This window comes from Mesoplodon bidens (genome assembly GCF_964165515.1).
Source record: "Mesoplodon bidens genome assembly, chromosome: 15".
Lineage (NCBI taxonomy): Eukaryota > Metazoa > Chordata > Mammalia > Artiodactyla > Ziphiidae > Mesoplodon > Mesoplodon bidens.
In genome coordinates, this window is record NC_138171.1 from 33434883 (window position 1) to 33454620 (window position 19738).

The following is a 19738-nucleotide window of genomic DNA, read 5'->3' on the forward strand; positions in this document are numbered from 1 at the left end:
GAGGAGAGCATTTTAGAACTGTTTCTAAATTCGGTGGCTAAGTCCCTGGAAAACGCCAGAAGAACAGATGACAAAGCAAAAGAATTGCAGTGACACTGTGCAGTGTCCTGAGGACACAGAAAATTAGCGGGCCAGATTTCCTCTGTCTCCGTTTTCCCTTTCACATTGATATCACCGTGAGCTGAACCCCTTCAGGTGGTCGGCAGTGATTAAAGTGTCGAGGCTTCTGGGGTGTTGAGTTGGCCCAGGGGCCCTTGTGAGGTCTTTCCTTATTTTAAAACAATTTATCATCCATCTGCTAATCACCTGTCTGTGTCGCTCAGGTATGAAGTCTTACAGTTCTGCTGGCTGTCACCAGACAAGAGGCCGGCGGCCGAGGATGTGCACAGACTGCTCACCTACCTGCGGATGCAAAGCCAGAGGGACCCGGAAGTCGACTTTGAGCAGCAGTGGAATGCACTCAAGCCAAACACAAACAACAGAGATGCTGCAAGTAACGCCGCCTTCCCCATCCTCGACCACTTTGCCAGGGACCGGCTCGGTCGTGAGATGGAGGAGGTCCTCACCGTGACCGAAACCAGCCAGGGCCTGAGCTTCGAGTACGTCTGGGAGGCGGCCAAGCACGACCACTTCGAGGAATGCGGCCGGGGCCCCCCAGACGAAGCCGTGTCCTACACCGGCATCTTCTTTGCCACCGAAGCGTTTGAGAGTCCTCTCTCAGATCCCGGACCCGGGAAGCAAGATGACAGTGGCCAGGACGTCCCCCTGCGGGCCCCCGGAGTAGTGCCTGTCTTTGATGCCCACAACCTTTCCGTCGGAAGCGACTATTACATCCAATTAGAAGAAAAAAGCGGTAGCAACTTGGAGCTAGATTACCCACCTGCACTGCTCACAACGGAAATGGATAATCCAGAAAGGGTCGGTGACACAGCATCCCAGCTTCTGACCCTCAGGAATGTCGAATTTGAGGAGTCCAGTACAGATGAGGATTTCTTCCAGAACACTACAGACCCCAAGGATGCCAGGGTACCCGAGGATGTGCATGTTACCAAGGGCCCCGAGAGCCCTTTCGACAGTATATTTAATGATCTTGACAAATCAGAGGCTTTGCCCAGTCACCAAAAAATATTTGACTTAATGGAACTAAATGGAGTCCAAGCTGACTTTAAGCCGACCACCTTAAGCTCAAGTTTGGATGACCCCAGAGAGTCAGTAATTACACGCCATTTGAAGAAAGAAAAGCCCCGTAAGCTTTTTGACTGTGAGCCTCTTTGCTCATCAGGAAACCTCGTGCACCAAGATGGTTTTGATCAGCTGGATGTTGAAGAATTGTCAGAAAACTTTTTATTTCTTCAAGAGAAGAACTTACTGAAAGACTCCTTGTCCAGCAAAGAACATATAAATGATCTTCAAACAGAACTTAGAAATGCTGGTTTTCCTGAAACCATATTAGAAAGTCCGAGTAGAAACTCTCTAGATGCTGAGCTTAAGTTTGCTGAAAATAAACCAGGCTCTTCTTTGCTGCAGGAAAACGTCAGCGCGCAGGGTAGGGGCCCGGGCGTGGCGCCCAAGGACGGCACTTGGGACACGGCCTCGCTGCCTTGCCCGCGGGTGCAGGTACCTCCTACCTCGCTCAAAACAGAGGGGCCGCCTCACGATGTCCCTCCAGGTGTGTCCTTGAAGCAGGGTGGAGCCAAGCCCATGTGTCTGGATGTCGGTGTCCGTGAAAACAGTGTCTGCCAAGAGGTAAACCCAGACTCCGCGCCCGCCCCAGTGGACACACCTCCCACTGGCGATAGGTCCCGAGACCTGACTCCCCAGAGGGAGGGGGCCTTGAGACTGACCCAGAGCGACTCAGGCCTTGTCCACAGCACTTTTGCCAGTAAGGTGAGTATAGAGAACAGCCTTCCAGAACTGAGGCAGAACTTACAGAGTCAACCACCTTTGGAAGACCACTGCCTTCGAGGCCTGCCTGAGAGAGCCTTGGAGGCCATGGATGCTCTGAGTCAGTTGGGCTGTAAAGATGCTGCTACAGAGGAGCGGGGCTTGGTGTCTGCCCTCTCCTTGGACTCTGCCAGTCAGGACAGCCTTCTAGAGGACAGCTTGTCGACGCCCATCCCGACTTCGGAGCAGTCCGTGGAGACCCCAGGCTCCCTGGACTCAGTGGACGTCTGTGAGGTTTTACTGGGCTCCTTAGGCCCTCACACGCCGCAGAGACTCTTGCCCCCCGACAAGCCTGCGGACAGCGGCTACGAGACGGAGAACCTGGAGTCCCCCGAGTGGACGCTGCACCCGGCCCCCGACGGCACCATAGCCCTTGACGCAGACTCGGTGGGCGACGGCGTTCGCGGAGGGCCACCTCCCACCCCTGTCATCGTCGTCTCAGACACAGCCGATGGCCACAGGGGTGCAGAGGTCACCTCTCAGACTTCCGCCCCCGGCTGCCAGGGCTCGTACCGAGACTCCGCTTACTTCTCAGACAATGACTCTGAGCCCGATAAGAAGTCGGAGGGGGTCCCGGGAGCCTCGGCATCGGCCTTGGGAGCAGACCAGCCCCTGCCTGAGCCAGGCGCCCCAGAGCAGAATCCCAGCTCCCCGGACGGCTGCCTGGAAACCAGCAGCAGCCAGCCTGGCCAAAGGTGTCCCCCTGCTCGGCAGAATGCCAGTCCCCTGGAATCAGGAGAAGCGGCAGAACCAGCACCCGCTGACGCTTCCAGACAGATGCATCCTCCCGAGGACAGTGAGGCCGGCAGCCCCTCAAGCCCACTGAACTCGGAGCTCAGCAGCGGGGATGACCTCGAGGCCCAGGAGGCGCCCCCCTGCACGCTGGCTTCCGCCGGAACCAACACCAACGAACTCCTGGCGTTTGCAGATGCCCCCCTCCGCTCCAGCGGCCCAGCAGCCCCGATGGTGGAGAAGGCCTTGCGCAGCCACTCCGAGGGCCCCAAGCTGAAGGAGCCAGACGTCGAAGGGAAGTACCTGGGGAAACTCAGCGTGCCAGGGGTGCTCGATCTCACTGAGGACGGAATCGACGCGGATGAGGAGGACGAAAACAGCGACGACTCGGACGAGGACCTGCGGGCCTTCACGCTGCACAGCCTCAGCTCCGAGTCGGAGGACGAGGCGGAGCAGCTAGTCCCTGTGGTCCTCAGCTGTGAGGACGGCCGCCACCTGCGGAGCCTGTTGAAAGCCCCAGCCTCCGCGGACCAGCCGCCCGACGACTGGAAGAGAGAGAAGAAGGCAGTGACGTTTTTCGATGATGTCACAGTCTATCTCTTTGACCAGGTATCTGTTGCCTGTCACCTCCAGGTTGTCCTGTTAGAGAATTCCAGAACGTGTTAGGGGGACGAGCGTGCTTGGTTTTTCCGATTGCCGTCTCAAGGCCACGATTGTTTTGTGGTTACTCAGAAAAAGGAATTTGGGGTTGGCTACAGTGTCAGTTCCAAGAACACGCAGAAATGGGGTTTGCACAGGAAACTCCCGTTACATTACGGGAAGAAGATCTGCGTGCTCTTCCTGGGTGTCCTGGCAGAGTCCTGCTGAAGTTGCTTACCCTTTCCAGACCAGATTTTTATACTCTAACAGTAGGCAGTAATGCCCAGCGTGCAGGTGCTGCTCGAACAGTCCGAGGCTCACATGTAGCCCTGGCGACACCGACCAGCGGCCCTGCCTGTGGAGTGGGGACGGGGACGGGGCAGCAGGACAGTCTGTGGCCCTCCCGGCCCGGGGCTGGCCCTGCCCTCCTCCCTGCGGTTGGGCAGGCTGCTGCTGTCACCACTCAGGGGGCCAGCCTTCGGCTTCTTTAAAAATGAAGCAGCCTACAATTCAAGCTTTTTTTTTTTTTTAATGTTCTTTGTTGACTAGTCTTTGTAGCCCTTGAATTTGCTTCTTGAATCACCTGGATTATAAGTGAAGCTCCCATTCTAGAAGGCATGGGAGTCCTTGTTGGTTTCTTCTTGGATCTGCTTGCCCTCCCTTTGTATTTAGTCCTTGGAACCGAGACCTTGGTATCTCAGCCTCTCGTTCAGCATTGGGCCTCTTGGGCCCCACACTTGAGGCTCTGCCCACACCCGTGGGGGTCCTGGGTGCTACCCCGCCTCTTCCCTGGGAGCTGGGTCTGCTTTCAGTTGCTTGTTACTTTACGCTTTGTCGCTTCTGTGTGTTCTCTTTCTACGGTGTCGCTCAAAAAAATTTGAACTGTGGCATGTGGGGCAGGGAAGGTAGAGGTAGTTAAGTGTTTGGGAAAAGAAAAAGTAGACTCCTGGCCCCAACCTCAGTTCATCAGATCTGTGAGAGGGGCCAGGAGGCTTATACACATCCCAGCTTCAGAACCTGAGGGCTCAGGGAGCCTAGGAAACTGGTTTGCCATTTTTTCACTGAGAGTGGAAGAGACAAGGGATCACCTGGCCCCAGATTTTGTGTTTTGTTATCAGTCTTTCGAATTCACGTATCCCTTTCTTCACCTTCTCTGTGAACTTGAATTGTACGAGACTTCACCACAGAGCAGATGATCTGTAGGTGGGATAGAAAGAGTTACAAAGTGTGTGCCGTGAGCAGTGTGGGTGAGGGCTGGGGAAGATGTCTGGGGGTCTAGTTGCAGCAGAGGGATGGACTCGGCTCCCGTGGAAGCCCCCGCCTGGGCTACAGAAGGGCTGCACTCGTGTGACGACTTTGGCTGGGGGGGAGGTGATGTTTTGGTGGCTTCAGAAGACAGGGCATGATGGCATGAGATGGAGATTCAAGGCATGAGAACGAAGGTACAGAAATCAAGTGTAAGACATGCTTAATAGATGTGAGATTTGAGAGGCTTAGTGTAGAGAAAGTTGGAAAGTGGGTGAAGTCCAGAATGAAGTCCTGAGAATCTTCCTTCTTGTGATCTCTAGTTAGTTTTCTCATGTGTTCCATGCAGTTTCCTTGGAGTAACAACTACCTGCTGGTTCAGGCAGGTGGCTGGTAGATTTTCTCCTGCTCTTACTGTGCAGCTTAATGAGCTGGTTTTGAAGTAGTTTGAATAGTTTCAGTACCTTAACTCCAGAGTTTTAACTGAGCACTCCTGGGTTTTGGCAGTTCTGTGTCTTGGTTATTTCACCATTGGTTCAGCAAATGCTTGGTGCACACTTAGTGTATGTAACGCAACTTTCTCGTGAAATCACGGCACAGTGAGTGAGTGGTCTGGGTGCTGGCACTTCACGCACAGAGTCTCCTTAGCTTCCCCACACATTGGTGGTCTCCCATATGCCTCTCGTGGGCCCTAAGTGAGCCTGGCGGGGTGTTTGACCCTCAGCTCTCACACTGCCCCTTCCGGATGCACAGTGTTCTCAAGGCCAAAACGGTGGACAGTGATGCTTACTTGCAATTAACGGGCCGCGTGGTTGCCCTCCAGCCTGTCACAGGGCAGATGAGCTCTGAGCTCAGTCCCATGCATCACAGCGCTGGTCATTGTAACGACGGGGCCGGGGCTCAGCAGTGTGGCCTTGGAGCCGTGTAGAACCACGCTTGGGACACCTGGGTCATAGTCTTACAGCCAGGAGCCCCCAGAGGTGTGAGGTGGACTGCCTGTCCTGGGGCAGATGGGGAGCCTGGGAGCCTGTGTGCTGCTTTTCTATATTCACAAAAATATTCTACTGGGATTTTGATGGGAGTTGCATAAAACCCATAGATCAGTTTGGGGAGAATTTTTACTATGTTGAGGCTTTCAACTCATGAGCACATTATGTCTCTCCATTTATTCAGTTCTTCTTAGTGTTTTGTAGTTTTCAGCAGACAGATCCTCTGCGTGTTTTGTTAGATTTATACCTAAGTATTTCATTTCTTGGGGAGCTAATTTAAAAGGTAATTTTAAAATTTTGGTTTCCATGTGCTCCTTGCCAGTATATAGAAACATGATTGACTTTTTTCTAAATTAATTAATTATTTTATTTTTGGCTGTGTTGGGTCTTCATTGCTGCACGCGGGCTTTCTCTAATTGCGGTGAGCAAGGGCTACTCTTAGATGCGGTGTGCCGTCTTCTCATTGTGCTGGCTTCTCTTGTTGCAGAGCACGGGTTCTAGGCACGCAGGCTTCAGTAGTTGTGGCTTGCGGGCTCTAGAGCGCAGGCTCAGTAGTTGTGGCACACGGGCTTAGTTGTTCCGCGGCATGTGGGATCTTCCCAGACCAGGGCTCGAACCTGTGTCCCCTGCATTGGCAGGCGGATTCTTAACCACTGAGCCACCAGGGAAGTCCGTCAACACATTTTCTGATTTTCCTTTGACCCACGGATTATTTATAAAAAATATTGTTTAATTTCCAAGGGTTGGAGATTTTTTTTTTTTTTACCTTTCTGCTACTGATTTCTAGTGTAATTCCATTTTGGTCAGAGAACATATTTTGTAGGGTTTCAACTCCTTTAAATGTGTTGTTTTGCTGTAGAGCCAGGATATGGTCTATCTTGGTGAATGTTCCATGTGCACCTGAAAGAGTGTGTATTTTGCTTCTGGTGGGTGGATTGCTCTATAAATGTCAGATGCAGTTGGTTGTTCATTTCTTCTGTATTGTTGCTGATTTTTCTGTTTACTTGTTCTGTCTATTACTGAGAGAGAAGTGTTGAAGTCTCCGGCTATAATTATGGATTTGTCTGTTTCTCTTTTCATTTCTGTCAGTTTTTGCTTCATCTGTTTTGTAGTTCTGTTGTTAGCTTCATACACATTTAAGATTATTATATCTTCTCAGTGAATTGACCTTTTGTCATTATATGATGTCATTCTTTATTCCTTTCTCTGATATTCATAAAGCTACTGTGGTTTTCTTTTGAGTAGTATTTGTATGATGTCTCTTTTTTCATCCTTATATGTACATGCATCCCTGTACTTGACAGTAGTTTCTTGTGGATAGCACATAGGTGGTTTTTAAAATCTATTCTGAAACTTTTTGTCTTTTAATTGGTATTTTATGCCACTTACATTTAATAGAATTATTTGTATTTGGATTTAGGTGCACCATTTTATTCAGTGTTTCTGTTTTTTGAACAATTTTTAGAATTACCTTTTATCTATTGCATTTCTTACTATATGTCTTCTCTTAGTGTAGTTTTTGGAGTGGTTCTTGGGATTACAATGTACATACTTAACTTTTCACAGCCTCCTTAGAATCAGTGTTTTACCATTTCAAGTGGAATATAAGAACCCCTGTACCCTGTGGGCCCTTCATCCACCCCTACCCCTTTTCTTCAGGTTGTCTGATGTGTCATATGTTTGTTTATTCATCAAAAACCCCATCACACAGTGCTCTATGCTTTACTTCTAGTCATCAAACATGTTTTAAGAAACTGAAGAGGAGAGGAATAGGATTATATTCACTCAGATAGTTACTACTGTTCTTTTTTCATTTCTGATGTTTCAGGTTCCTTTTTATTATCATTTCCCTTCTGTTTGAAGAAGTTTGTGTGGCCTTTTTTTTTTTTCTTTTTTCTTTTAACAAATTCTCTTAGTTTTTCTTCATCTTAGAGTGTCTTTATTTTACACTGATTTCTTAAGGATGTTTTCTCGGAACATAGATTTCTGAGGTGACAGTTCTTTTCTTTCATCATTGTCCCTGGCTGCTTTCAGGAGTTTTTTTCTTTGTGTTTGTCTTTCAGTAGTATGATTATGGATTTCTGGATTGCAGGCATGGATTTCTTTGTATTTATCTCATTTTAAGTTTGCAAAGCTTCCTGAACCTGTAGTTTTATGTCTTTCACCAGATTTGAGAAGTTTTCAGCCATTGTTTCTTCTTTTCTTCTTCACCACACTCTGTCTCTCTGTTTCTGGGACTCCAGCGTTACACCTTTTGGTAATATCCTTGTACATGGGCCCTGAGGCCCTGTTCTTTTCATTCCCTTCAGTGTTTGCTTTTGCTGTTGTTCAGATTGGATCATTTCTGTTGATCTACTTCACATTAACTTATTCTGTCCTCTCTCATGTCCATCCTGCTATTGAGCCCACCCAGTGAGTTTTAAAATTTTGTTTATTGTATTTTTCTGTTCCGAAATCCGCAATTCATTATTTTTATCTATTCTTTTGCTGAGACTTTTCCATTCATTTCCAGTGTGTTTTCCCAGACTTTGTAAGAGCATATTTATAATAGTCTTTCTCAGGTAATTCCAACATCTAAGGACATCTTGGCATTGGCATCTGCTGATTGTTTTTTCTCCTGGGAATTGAGGTTTTCCTTATTCTTTGTTTGCTGAGAAATTTTAGATTGTACCCTTATTATTTTATCCGATTCGGTGCCTTGTTTAGATTCTATGGATAATGTTGATATTTTCTTCTTAGAAGGCGTTGACCCAGTTGGGTTCAGGTCACAAGTTCCAACCAGCCTTCTGGGGATTGGGGTCCCCTTTCAAAGCCTTTGTTGTGCTATTTGAACCTGCCCTGTGCATGTGCTACCCCCTGGCCAGACTGGACCTTGGCAGTGGTCTCCCTGAAATTCAGTTCTCAATGCTTTGGTGTGCTGTTTAGGGTCAGATCTACCCTGAGCAGCTGGGGGTAAGCCGGGAGCTCATCAACAACTGATGGGATCCCTTTGCTGAGCTCCCCCCTCCCTGGGCTGTCCAGTGTCTTGGCCCCTCTCTTCTTGGTCCTCTGGCCAGAAGGCTGGGCTTTGGGTTACCACAGTACGCTGTGCAGCTGCGCAGCGGGAGGACGGACAGGGATAAGGCGTGTGGGTTCTCCAGGCAGAGAGGAAGCTCACCGCCCTCAGAATTACAGGTGCCTGCCACCCCGCCGCTGTCACCCAGGATTGCTTGGGCTGGGAGCAAGAGAACAGGGGGAAAAGAGCAAACCCCTGAATTTCCTCTCCTCTTTCTAAGCATCAGAAGACCCCCCTTCCTGCATCTGGAGCCAGGACCCAAGTGGCGGGGGTGGGGTGGAGGGGTGGGGTTGGTTCACCACTGGCTTGGTGTCCTTTGACTCCAGCTCTCTTCCCCAACCTGCCTGCTGCATCTCCTCCTCCGAGGTCTCCCGTGGCCGCTTTGTGTGTCTGCCCAGGATTTAGAGCCCGTTCCACGGGAGAGATGGGGCGTGGACTCCTGGCCCACCTTCCCCAGGGGTGGGAGGGACAGGTCACAAATGGTCAGCAAGGGCCCCTGCCCCAGGGCTCCTGAGAGCAGGCGCTGGCTGATGGGAACTTATGTTGGGCTTTTCAGGAGACCCCGACCAAAGAGCTGGGCCACTGCGGAGGAGAGGCGTGTGGGCCGGGGCTGAGCAGCCCCACACCGTCATCAGGCTCCCCCTACCCGAGCAGGTGCATGAATTCCGAAAGTTCCACTGATGAAGAAGGTATCTCATTGGCAGGTTTAAAAAGCAACTAAACATGAGTGGGATGTGAGCTGTTTCTGAGGATAACTTCACATGTCGCTTTCAAAGACCCCCTCTGACCCTGGGGGTGTGGGGTGGGCAGCCCTGCCGTCTGTGCCCAGGGTGGTCTGTGCCCCTCTGAGCCCACCTGGACGCCTGCACTGCCCTCTCTATTCCTTAAAACGAAGTCATGAAAGGAGAGTTACTTTTATTTCTTACTTCCAGGTGGAGGCTTTGAATGGGACGATGACTTCTCCCCGGACCCTTTTATGTCAAAGACAACGAGTCACCTCCTCCGCTCCAAACCTTCTCTTCAGACATCCAAGTACTTCTCCCCGCCGCCACCGCCCCGGAGCACGGAGCCCAGCTGGCCTCATGGGGCGCCCTACTCCAGGTTCTCCATCACGCCCGCCAGCATCGCCAGCTTCTCTCTCACGCACCTCACAGACTCGGACATGGAGCAGGGAGGTGAGGAGGGTGTGGAGCTAGGGGAGGGCCGGCTGCCCAGGAACGGGATGCTCTCCCGGTGTTGGCAGACAAGGTTGTACGAATCTTTACAAAGAGCTCACAGCCTTGACAGTGTGCTCCGGGGCCTCGTCCCCCACTTCCGGGCTCCGTCTCTGCCCTGCTGGGCCTGGTGGCCCTGGGGCTGCTCCGCCACCTTTCTTCTCCTTTTCCCCTTTGTTCTGTTAGCCCCCAACCCCCATCTCTCCTTCTTTCCCCCAGAGAGGAGCAGCTCTTCAGAAAGCTCATGCTCTGAAGAACACTTGGCCCTGACTTCGGGTTTGAACCCAAATGCACTCTGGCCCTACCCCGGGAATGTTGATTTTGCTATTAAGTCCTAGTCTTCGTGTGCCACCAGAAGGCCTGGGGGAGGTCATGGGCCGGGCACATTTGAAGTAGTGGTATCTGAACATATGGATCCTTTTTTCCCCACAACTAGATTGAAGATAAATGTTAATAGGTATACTTTTTTGATGTGAAGTTTGCAGATCAAATAATAACTGCAAAATATAAAGGCTTTTATTTGTGTTTGTCCTGGGTTTAATTGTGCCGATTAGATAACGCCCATGACCTAATGATCTGTCGGGGGCAGATGTGTGGGGCTCAGAGCCAGTTCTCTCCCGCGCCCAAAGCATTGGCGTTGAGCAGTGTGTGAGCCGCGCAGGTGTGTCTGTGAGAGAGCCTGGCAGGTGCCGCTGTCGCAGGAAGCGGCGAGCGGCCGGGCAGGTGGCTGAGAGCCACACTTCTAGCTTCAGTTCCTCTTTCTGCAGCGAAGCTCAGACGCCGTCCACACTGTTTTTATCTGTGACGATCGTTTTAAAACACAGCTTTGCTTGCTCTCTCCTAATAGGAAGCAGCGAAGACGGGGAGAAAGATTAGGTGATGCTGAGGCACCTCGGGCCCAGGCGGCTCCCCGGCTGTGGCGTTTCTGGCTGCCCAGTGGCGCCCACTCGACAGCTGCTGACACGGGAAGGGGAGGAGGACTCAGGGGGCCGAGGGAACGGCGCCGTGGGACGCCCGGCCCAGGCGTGGTCTCCCAGCTCATCCAGCTCGTCCAGAGCTATTTGCTGCCCTCGCCGCCCCGCCCGCTGGAAGGGCCTGCCGTCCGCGGGGAGCCTGAGCCTGGCCGGCGTGGGGGGCTGTCGTCTCCGGGTGGTTTCTGGTTCCCACGTGGGGTGTTCTCTGCGTCCGCACCTGTGCATCCCGTCCATGCACAGGTCCCCGAGGACCACGATGGGAATTGGCACCAGTGAGCCATATTTATTGTTTTTAAAGAAATCACTAATTGCTTTCTGTAATTGCACTGTGGATAACTGTCCTGAGAGTCCCTGATATTGTACAGAATCTTAAATTATTCAAGGAAAATAAGGCAGGTCAAGCTGGTGCTATCCACTAGTTTGATTTTTTTTTCTTCTGTTTTATAGTTTGTTTGCATGGTACTTGTAAAGCTTAAGTATTTTGAGTGTTATGCTGTCTTTAGAAATTGTTGGAATTGTACATATGGTACTCTTTCGTAAATGATAAATGATTCTGAATGTTAGTGTTTTATGTTCTTATAGGAAATATTTTTGATGAGTCCAAGAAGACTGCTCTGTTTTGCTGATTGAATGAAACACATTTCTGTCTCTTCTCTCTAAGGTGGTTTTTTCCCTGTTGCAGTTGAGGCTTCTCTGAGGGGCTGACGGGTCTTGCACCCTCTCTGTGTGATTCTCCCACCCACCCCTCCCTCAACTTAAAAAAAACCCTTTTGGTAAAAAATCGACAGGTGGTTCCCAGAGCTCGGCTTGGTTGGAACATCCAGGTCCCCCCTTTGTCCCCAGGGGCCACGAGGCTTCCTCCCAGCTGGGCCCCAAGTCACTTCCCCTCAGAGCCGGCTCTTCTGCTTGGTTTCTGGAAGCGCAGACGGAGGTGGCTTCAGGGCCCTTGTGTGGTCACTCCTTCCTTCAGGAGCATAGAAGCTGCTCCACAGAGGGCCCTGGGGGCTGAGGACAGTTTGAGTTCATTCTGTCTGTGCTCTTGAGGTGTTGAGCTTCTCATAGCCCCCAGAGCCAGTCCGGATCATGTCCCGTCCACGTGTGGCTGGTCTCTGTAACCGAGGCAATACACTACATCCCGCAGCCGTGAGGACAACAGAGGAGCCTCCACAGCCAGCACGTCCTCCTGGTTGGGCCCTCGGGCAGCCCGAGTGGCCATCACCCCCAGATGCCGCCCCGGGCTCATCTGCACTGACCCTCCCCTTCTGCATTAAGCTCCCAGTTCTCCCCTTGCTCTGAAAGGACCAAGTGTGTCCAGTGCAGCCTCATGGTGTTGGCAGGTGTCGGGTGTTGGTAATAAAAAGCTGACCTCACTCTGCGGCCCTCGAGTTCTGCTCTGCCAGCAGCGTGGCAGCCAGTGTATACGGGTGGGGCCTTGGGGCTGGGTCCCTGCACACTGGCCCCTCACCCTAGGGGTTTCCGGTGCTGACATGCTTTCCCGACTTGAGCGAGAGGCTGGGATGACCCTCCAGGCCCGCCTGGGGCTGCAGGACATCGGTCACGGGAACTTGGGGACCCGATGCAGGTGTGTGTGCTGGCTAGAGTTGACATAGTAAATTGTGACCTATGTTATCAATTCTGGCTCGCTCCCTTTTTATACTAGCAATGACTTTCCAGAGCGGCAGGGGCGCCCTTCCCCTCCCCCGGTGTGAGCACAGAGCACTGCCAGAGCCGGACCCTGGGACGTGCATGTTGAAATTGAAAACACAGTTAACAGGGCATTAGGAGGTGATTTTGCCAAAACTGTCATAACTCTCAACTTCTTGCTCTGGAGACTTCCAGAGTTTTCTGAATTTTTACATCTACCAGTCTTGGTTAAAGGAAAAATGAGAGGCAGTTATACTAGTTTTTTTTAAATTTACACGTTTAAGGAGTTCAAATCTAATGACTAAAATCAAGTAGATCCATAGACTAGATAGTCTTATACAGTCAGCCTGTGGTAAATTTATTGATGCTTTGGGGCTGTACATTTTTCACTATGATTAAGGAGATTTTTAACAACATAATTCCCATTTTAATTTATTTTAAGGTCTACATCACTCTGATAATGAATTGCCAAAAACATTTTATACAGGGAGCTAGGGGTGGGGCTGGGTTGGAGTAGTAGGTCTTGGTGTGGTGTTGCATGGTCGGGTAGATTTTATATTTATAATAAACATGGGAATTAACATGTTCTTTTGAAATCTCAAGCAATACACAGGAAATTATGTAGATGAAAATTTTCTGCCCATTTTTGAAATGTCAGCATGTGCTTTGTTGTTTGTTTCAGTTTTCTTTTCACTCGGTTACCAGTAGTGGGTTTTTAAACGGCTTTTGTTCTAATAAGTTACACAATGAAATAGTATCAGTGGAATTCTCTAGATAATGTGGGTGAGGTTTGTCATACCTGGTTCACAACGATATTTCCTGGCCTCCTTTGGGCTCTGTCTTACCTTGGTGGAGTTTACGTATCTTAAGTCCTACAATAAAAATAATCTAACCTTCATCTCCTTCCTAGCTAGATGTTAATTTGTGTTATCAAAGGACTTGGTCATAAGCCAGTAAGAACAATGTAGAAAAAGTGCTCCCCCAAAATCCTTCTGAAACTTGGACTGTGCGTCTGGGTAAGAAGCCATTCATCTTAAGGGTGAAGAAGCTCCAGGAAGCTGAATGGAGAACAGAGTATCTGTTCTATTTTTGAGTGTACAGGCGATTGTTTCTATGAAAATGGGTTTATCTAAGAAAGGTCTTGCTGCCCTGAAACCCCTTTCAAAGCCTCCTTCTTTTATTAACACTTTCCACAGGGTGTTCGTGGGGTTAATGACTTTCTGTACGTTTGTCCTGAGGGCCCAGGTGCAAGGGAGGCAGCTCCTGGTTTTACTCTACGCAGCCCGTCATCTGAAAATTTCAGAAGCGAACCAAGTGTGAGGCTGGAGATGCCGGGCTTCAGTTACGAGGGGCTTCAAAATATTAGCCTTAGGAGAAGTAGCCTTAAAATAAGAATGGGTGTACACAGTTACTTCAGGTGTAAGTCTCAAAAACAACGTTCCTAAGTAGTAATGGGGTTGGCCCAAGCTTTGGCTATCAAAAAGGAAAACACTCTTTAGTATGTAAATTAATTCTTAAAAGATGTGTGGACAGTATTGAATCGCCAACAACCTGTTATTTGAATGGCTGGAACATGGTTAAGTTCAAGTTGGCACGGGCGTAGATGGACGGTAACAGCGGCCCGCTGTGAGTACCCACTGCTTCATTCCAGCCGCAAATGAGGACGCATGGGGCCATCCCACCTCCGAGGTTTCCCTGTTGTGCTTTAACACAGTTGTAAGAGGTTCACGGCAATATAATAGTTAATGAACTTTCAGTTTAAATCGTGTACATTTTTAAATTGTAAGATTTTTACTGTATATTGATGCATAGTGTGATTCAATAAACTGCTTGTAATTTAAAAACTATTTAATATTCAAAATAAATATAGTTATATATTTATAGATTCTGTTACTGCATTGATTCTGTGTGTTTTCCACGGTGTAAGGCCCGGGGTGGGCGGTCTGGCACTGCCCCACTGTGGGTGCTTGGAGCCTACAGCCCTGGGTCACTCACTGCCCTGGTCTCTAGAGATGGGATGCCCTTTTCTGCGACAGACCTGAACCCCACGCTCCCGAGAACACGAAGATTTGCATAATCACCGGAAAACTAGCATAGGCTGTTTGCGCTGCCATAAAGTGTACCTGTAATTCAAACCTTTGGACTTATTGATGAATTTCAGAAGCATTTTGGGTTTTTTTTTTTTTTTTTTTTAGTATTTATTTACTTATTTGGCTGCACCGGGTCTTAGTTGTGGCACGCGGGATCTTCACTGCGGCACGAGGGCTTCGTAGTTGCGGCATGCATGTGGGATCTAGTTCCCCGACCAGGAATTGAGCTCCGGCCCCCTGCATTGGGAGCGCGGAGTCTTAGCCACTGGACCACCAGGGAAGTCCCAGAAGTGTTTTAATTTCTGAGATCCAGCCTCTAAGGAGCGCTAAGCCCAGAGGCTAATCAGCTCAAAACCAGCCTTCCTGTTCCCCGAGTGTCTCCTCCTTGCTGTCCTGGTCCCAGCTGTCACAAGCAGGGAAATGGGCCTCCTTGTACCAAAATAGGGGCCTGGCCCCAGCTCAGGTTACACCAACTGCAGAGTGACCCTCGGGGAGTAGGTGGAGGAGACCTGTGCGCTCCCATTCCCAGAGCCCAAGACAGGCAGCGAGAGGCAGTGTCCGGTGGAAGTGCGGGGGGCAGCGCAGACCCTGGGCCTGCAGGACCGGGGCCGGTGGGAGCCCAGGCCCGTGTGCCGCCGCGGGTCCTGCTGCGCTCCGGCGCCTCCCATCAGCCCCCAGGACCCCTGTGCAGTTGCTGCTTTTAACGCCTCACAGTGCTCCGGTCGAAGGTGAGGAAACTGAGGCAGGGGACGATGAAGTAAAACAGGTGGGCGGCAGCCGGTTTTGAGCTCGAGCTGCCTCTCGCCCCTGGAGACCTCCTAAAACCGATGACCAGCTATTTCTCGGTGAGCTGCCCACAGGCGGTCGGGCAGGTGCTCCCCGGGCAGGGCTCCGCCCACTCGCACCTGGCCCGGCGCCGCGGGCGTGGCGGGGTCGGGTCCTGAAGCCCCCGGTGCTGCAGGGTCCTCCCGAAGCGCGGGGTGAGGGCGCGGGCTGCCTGGGCTATTGCTCTTCGGGGCTGTGGCCGCCGCCCGTTTGAGAAACTCGTATTAACTGCAAAACGGCGTTTCCACGAATCTGACTTTGGCCCCGTGTGCTGAGCCTTAACCCCAAGGCCATGTGCGGCGGCCAGGAGCTTCCCCTCCGCGCCGGCCGGCTCGCAGCGAGGCCCGCGGAACTGGCTCCGGGAGCCTGCGCCGGGTGGGGAGGCGTCCCGGGAACCCTTCGCGGGCGGGCGGGGAGGGGCCCCAGGTCCCCAGCCGGCAGGTGCGCCCCGCCCCCGCCGCGGGGCGGGGACACGCGGACTCCGGCCCCGCCCCGCGCCCGCCCCACGGGCTCATTTACATGCGGCCGCCGCCCCGCCCGCGGCGCCTAAAGCGACGTGTCCTTGTCCCCCGTGGGCAGCCCCAGCGCGTGCGGCCACGGATCCCCAGGTAACGGGGGTGGGGTGCAGGTGGGGCGGCGGGGAGAGGACCCTGGGGCAGGGCCGGGTGGCGTCTGGAGGAAAACCTGGGTGGGGGGTCCGGGTCTCGAGCTCTGGCCTCGGCCATCCACGTGTTGGGCCTGGGGACTGCGGCGGGCTCTGGCCACCGTCCACATCTGACCTCCGACGGCCGCCTCACGTCCACAGCCATTCTGGCACCAGTGTTGTCCCTGCATGTGTGACGTCCAGTGGGGCAAGACGGTCCGTCCAGGAGGTAGTGCAGCCTCTGGCAGAGGGCCTGCCCTGGGCTAGGATGGGGCCGCGCCTCTGGGCGGTCTCAGCCAAGTGTCAACGGCCACCTAAGCCCAGGAGGCACTCAGGAGGCAGTGGGGGGCATGGGGCCGGAGAAAGGTCCAGGGGTCAATACGTGTCACCCAGGGGGAGAGGGGGCCACCAGACCAGGGGAAGGTCTGAGGGGTCAGTGTAAGGTCAAACAGGGGCATGGGGGGTGGGGGTGGGGTCAGCTCAGGGCCCTGCAAGTGACTGGGAAGGGCCCTGGGGTCACTGTGCACCAGCTGGGCAGCCGCCACTGGGGACCGCTGCCTTGAGCGTCCACTGGCCTGCCAAGTGACCGCGGGGTGGCCTGTGTTCTGGATTTCAGCTCCAAAGGCTCCCCCCTCAGAGCCCCCCCCCACCAGGACAACCAGTCTGGAGCCATGAAGACCAAGAGCCGGCCTCCCCGGCGCCGGGCGCCCCCGCAAGACCCAGAAGCCGCCCCAGGGGAGCGGACGCCCGACAGGCCACCGCCGGGCTCGGGGCCAGACGCGGCCAAGGCTCTGCGGAGCCGGAGGGCGCGCGCGCAGGGGGCGCGGGCAGAGGGCGGGCGCCGGCGGCCGGGGCCAGGGAGCCGGCGGGAGAGCAGCGTCCAGCGGCGGCTGGAGAGCAACGAGCGCGAGCGGCAGCGCATGCACAAGCTCAACAACGCCTTCCAGGCGCTGCGCGAGGTCATCCCGCACGTGCGCGCCGACAAGAAGCTCTCCAAGATCGAGACGCTCACGCTGGCCAAGAACTACATCAAGTCGCTGACCGCCACCATCCTGACCATGTCCAGCGGCCGCCTCCCGGGCCTGGACGGGCCAGTCCCCAAGCTCTACCAGCACTACCAGCAGCCACAGCAGGTGGCCCGGGGGGCGCTCGGGGCCTCCGAGGCCCCTCCCGAGGGCCACCTGCAGAAGTACTCCACGCAGATCCACAGCTTCCGCGAGGGCTCCTAGCGCGCCACCCCGCCCGGGTCAGCGGCCTGGCCCGCCCCTCCCAGCCCTGGGCCCTCCGCGCCCCGCGGCTCCGTTTCCCTGAACTCTCGGCGCAGCCCTGGGCACGTCCCAGGGCCCAGGGACAAGACCGGTGAGTGGCCTGGTGGAGGCCACGGCTCTGGGCAGCATGAGGCCCATACCTCCACAAGGTCCCAGGGCCTGCTTCGTCATCGTCTAGGCAGGAGCTGGCCGGCCCTTGTCACTCACTCCTCTTCACTCCCGCTCCCTCCTGAGGTGAGGGGAGATTCCACGCAAAGGTTTGCTTGGGTAAGTTCCCCAGTTACTGCTCAGGCCCAGGCCCAGGCCCAGGCCCAGGGCGGGGCCTCCCCCAACCTGCACCGTAGCCTCCTCGTTCGGGGTAAACTGAGGCACGGAGCAAACAAAGCCCACGGCCTCGAGGGGAGTGGGGCTGAGCAGAGGTGCTTGGAGTGTCTAATTCAGCATCTGTCAGGGAGAAGCCCCAGTCAGGTCCCCTCCCATTAATTCTGAAGGGACCTTGTCGGGGACAGGGGCTGGAGTCTTGGCTCCCTCCTCCGGGTGGGGCTCCTGACCGTGGAGGGTCTGCGGCCCGCCACCGAGGGTACCGGAGACGGGGCTGCGGGGTCGGGCAGAGAGGCTGCTAGGCCGTGGGTCCCCTGAGCAGTCAGGGGTCTCCTGCAGGGAGAGGGTCTGTCCCCAGGCCTCCCTCAGGGTCCCACCGAGGTTTGCCACTCATTGTCGTGTTTGTGGCCATGCAAGTGGCAGAGGGTGGTCTGACAGACTTCAGGGTGTTCTTGGGTCCTGGTTGCACTTGCGGGCCCTGCGGGGAGGAGCCTGGGGTGGCAGGGGTCCCCTCCCCCAGCGGGTGCTGCTCCTTAAAGACGGGACTGAAGCTTGGCAGGTCCCCACCGCCTTGGGCCACGCTTCCTTCTGTGGTGTTCCCGCCCCGCTGGCTCTGACAGGCTTGGCAACTTTGCTCTCAAGCCTGCTGGCAACTCCTCTCCCTTGTCCGGCTGCCCACGGCCAACATGGGGAGGGGACAGGGCCCTCTGCATCTCGGGCAGGAAGCCCAGCCACAGGGCTGCGGAGAGGCCGGAGTTGGCCTGGCACATGGGGCCGGGTTCCCCGTGCCCAGATCTGCAGAGCCGTCGGGGGCCAGGCGCCTCTGCACACTCTGCATGGGGCTGAGCCAGGCCAGGAGCGGGGCTGCCGCAGCTGAGGACCCAGCCTCCGTGTACAGCCTCACCCTCCCGCCCCGGCAGTCCTGGCCCCGGCCACTTAACGCCCCGCCCGGCTTGGCGTCAGCCCTGGCCTCATCAAGGACAGCAGGTGGCACCCCTGGAAAGAGCCATGAGGGGCTTCAGTCCCAACTTTCCAGGTCAGACACCAGCCGACACCCCCGGCCCCGCCACACCCCCAACACCCCAGTCGCTAGGCCCCAGTGCCTGGTGACCCCCGGAGGCCTGGTCTGGTCCTGGCCCCATCGCCCCAGCCGACCTTCAGCATGGGTCGGGGGGACCCCAGGTGTCCTGGCCTGTCCCCCAGGGTGGCCACGCAGGAAGGTCAGTGGTCGGGGGCCCACCAATGAGAGCCGAGATTGAGGGCAACTCTGAGCTCGGGACAGATGGGGCCCACATGGCCCGTGTTAGGAGAGGGAGGCCTGCAAGCCTGGCGCCTCTTGTTCTGGCTGAGCTGAGGCCAGAGCAGGGCTCAGCGCGTCCCTGAACTTGCCGAATGAGCCGACAAACTGAGCCGAAAGCCTGGGGTGGGGTGCGCCCAGCAGAGGCTCCGTCCAGCAGCCCATGCCTGGTGACTGGGGGCCTGTGGATCACCACCTTGCAGGACAACGGCCTTTGTGACTCTGTCCCTCTGTCCCAAACTGGCATCTGCCCCCACTCTGCTTCCCAGAGGGTTGCCTGGGCCCAGATGTGCAGTCTTTTCCACCCGAGGCTGGAGGGCACTTGCCTGCCCTGTGGCCACATCACGAAGGAGCCTTAAAGGTCCCAGTCCAGGTTTGGGGTGTTGAATATGGGGAAAGGGGTGGTGAGGGGACAGGTCTGGTGAGCCTGCTGCCAGGTCCACTCCGTCGACCCTCGTCTTGGACTCCAAGTCCAGGCTGGACGCTTCTGTCCTGCTAGAAGGCCCTGCCCTACCCTTCCAGGCTGTGCATTTCCTAAAGTCAGAGACTCACGCACTCTGAGCCCTGACCACCCGGCCGGCACCGGGGGCCACGGACCCACCTGCAGACCAGACCTGCATGAGCTCAGGGACGACAGAGAAACCAGAACTGCGACTTTTCTATAGAGAAAACCTACCTGGAACTGAACGGCCAGTGCCCCCGCTATAATTATGGTGAAAATGTTTCTTAAATGATCCCAATTTGCTTTTATTTTTCCTAACAACCTCTTCAGAGTACTAATGAAACCAAAATAAAAGGTTTCATGGCAATTGCTACTTTTGCCCCAAGCTCGAATGGGTGGGGAACTGTGCATTTTAA

General features: G+C 54.1%; 2 protein-coding genes across 3 annotated transcripts in view; both read left to right on the plus strand.

Moving 5' to 3' along the window:
- Positions 1-14319, plus strand: part of LMTK2 (lemur tyrosine kinase 2) — a 79610-nt gene extending 65291 nt beyond the window's left edge. For both annotated transcript variants that reach the window (XM_081255498.1, XM_081255499.1), the window contains exons 11-14: positions 324-3285; positions 9161-9293; positions 9537-9779; positions 10666-14319. In XM_081255498.1, the coding sequence (XP_081111624.1) occupies positions 324-3285; positions 9161-9293; positions 9537-9779; positions 10666-10694 (3367 nt within the window). In that variant the 3' untranslated portion in view covers positions 10695-14319. The remainder of the gene's footprint in view (positions 1-323; positions 3286-9160; positions 9294-9536; positions 9780-10665) is intronic.
- A 1577-nt stretch (positions 14320-15896) lies between these two features.
- BHLHA15 (basic helix-loop-helix family member a15) lies at positions 15897-19652 on the plus strand. Its single transcript, XM_081257405.1, has 2 exons — positions 15897-15959; positions 16611-19652. Exon 2 carries the CDS (start codon positions 16666-16668, stop codon positions 17221-17223), a length of 558 nt encoding a protein of 185 aa, XP_081113531.1. The 5' UTR covers positions 15897-15959; positions 16611-16665; the 3' UTR covers positions 17224-19652.
- The last annotated feature ends 86 nt before the right edge of the window (positions 19653-19738 follow it).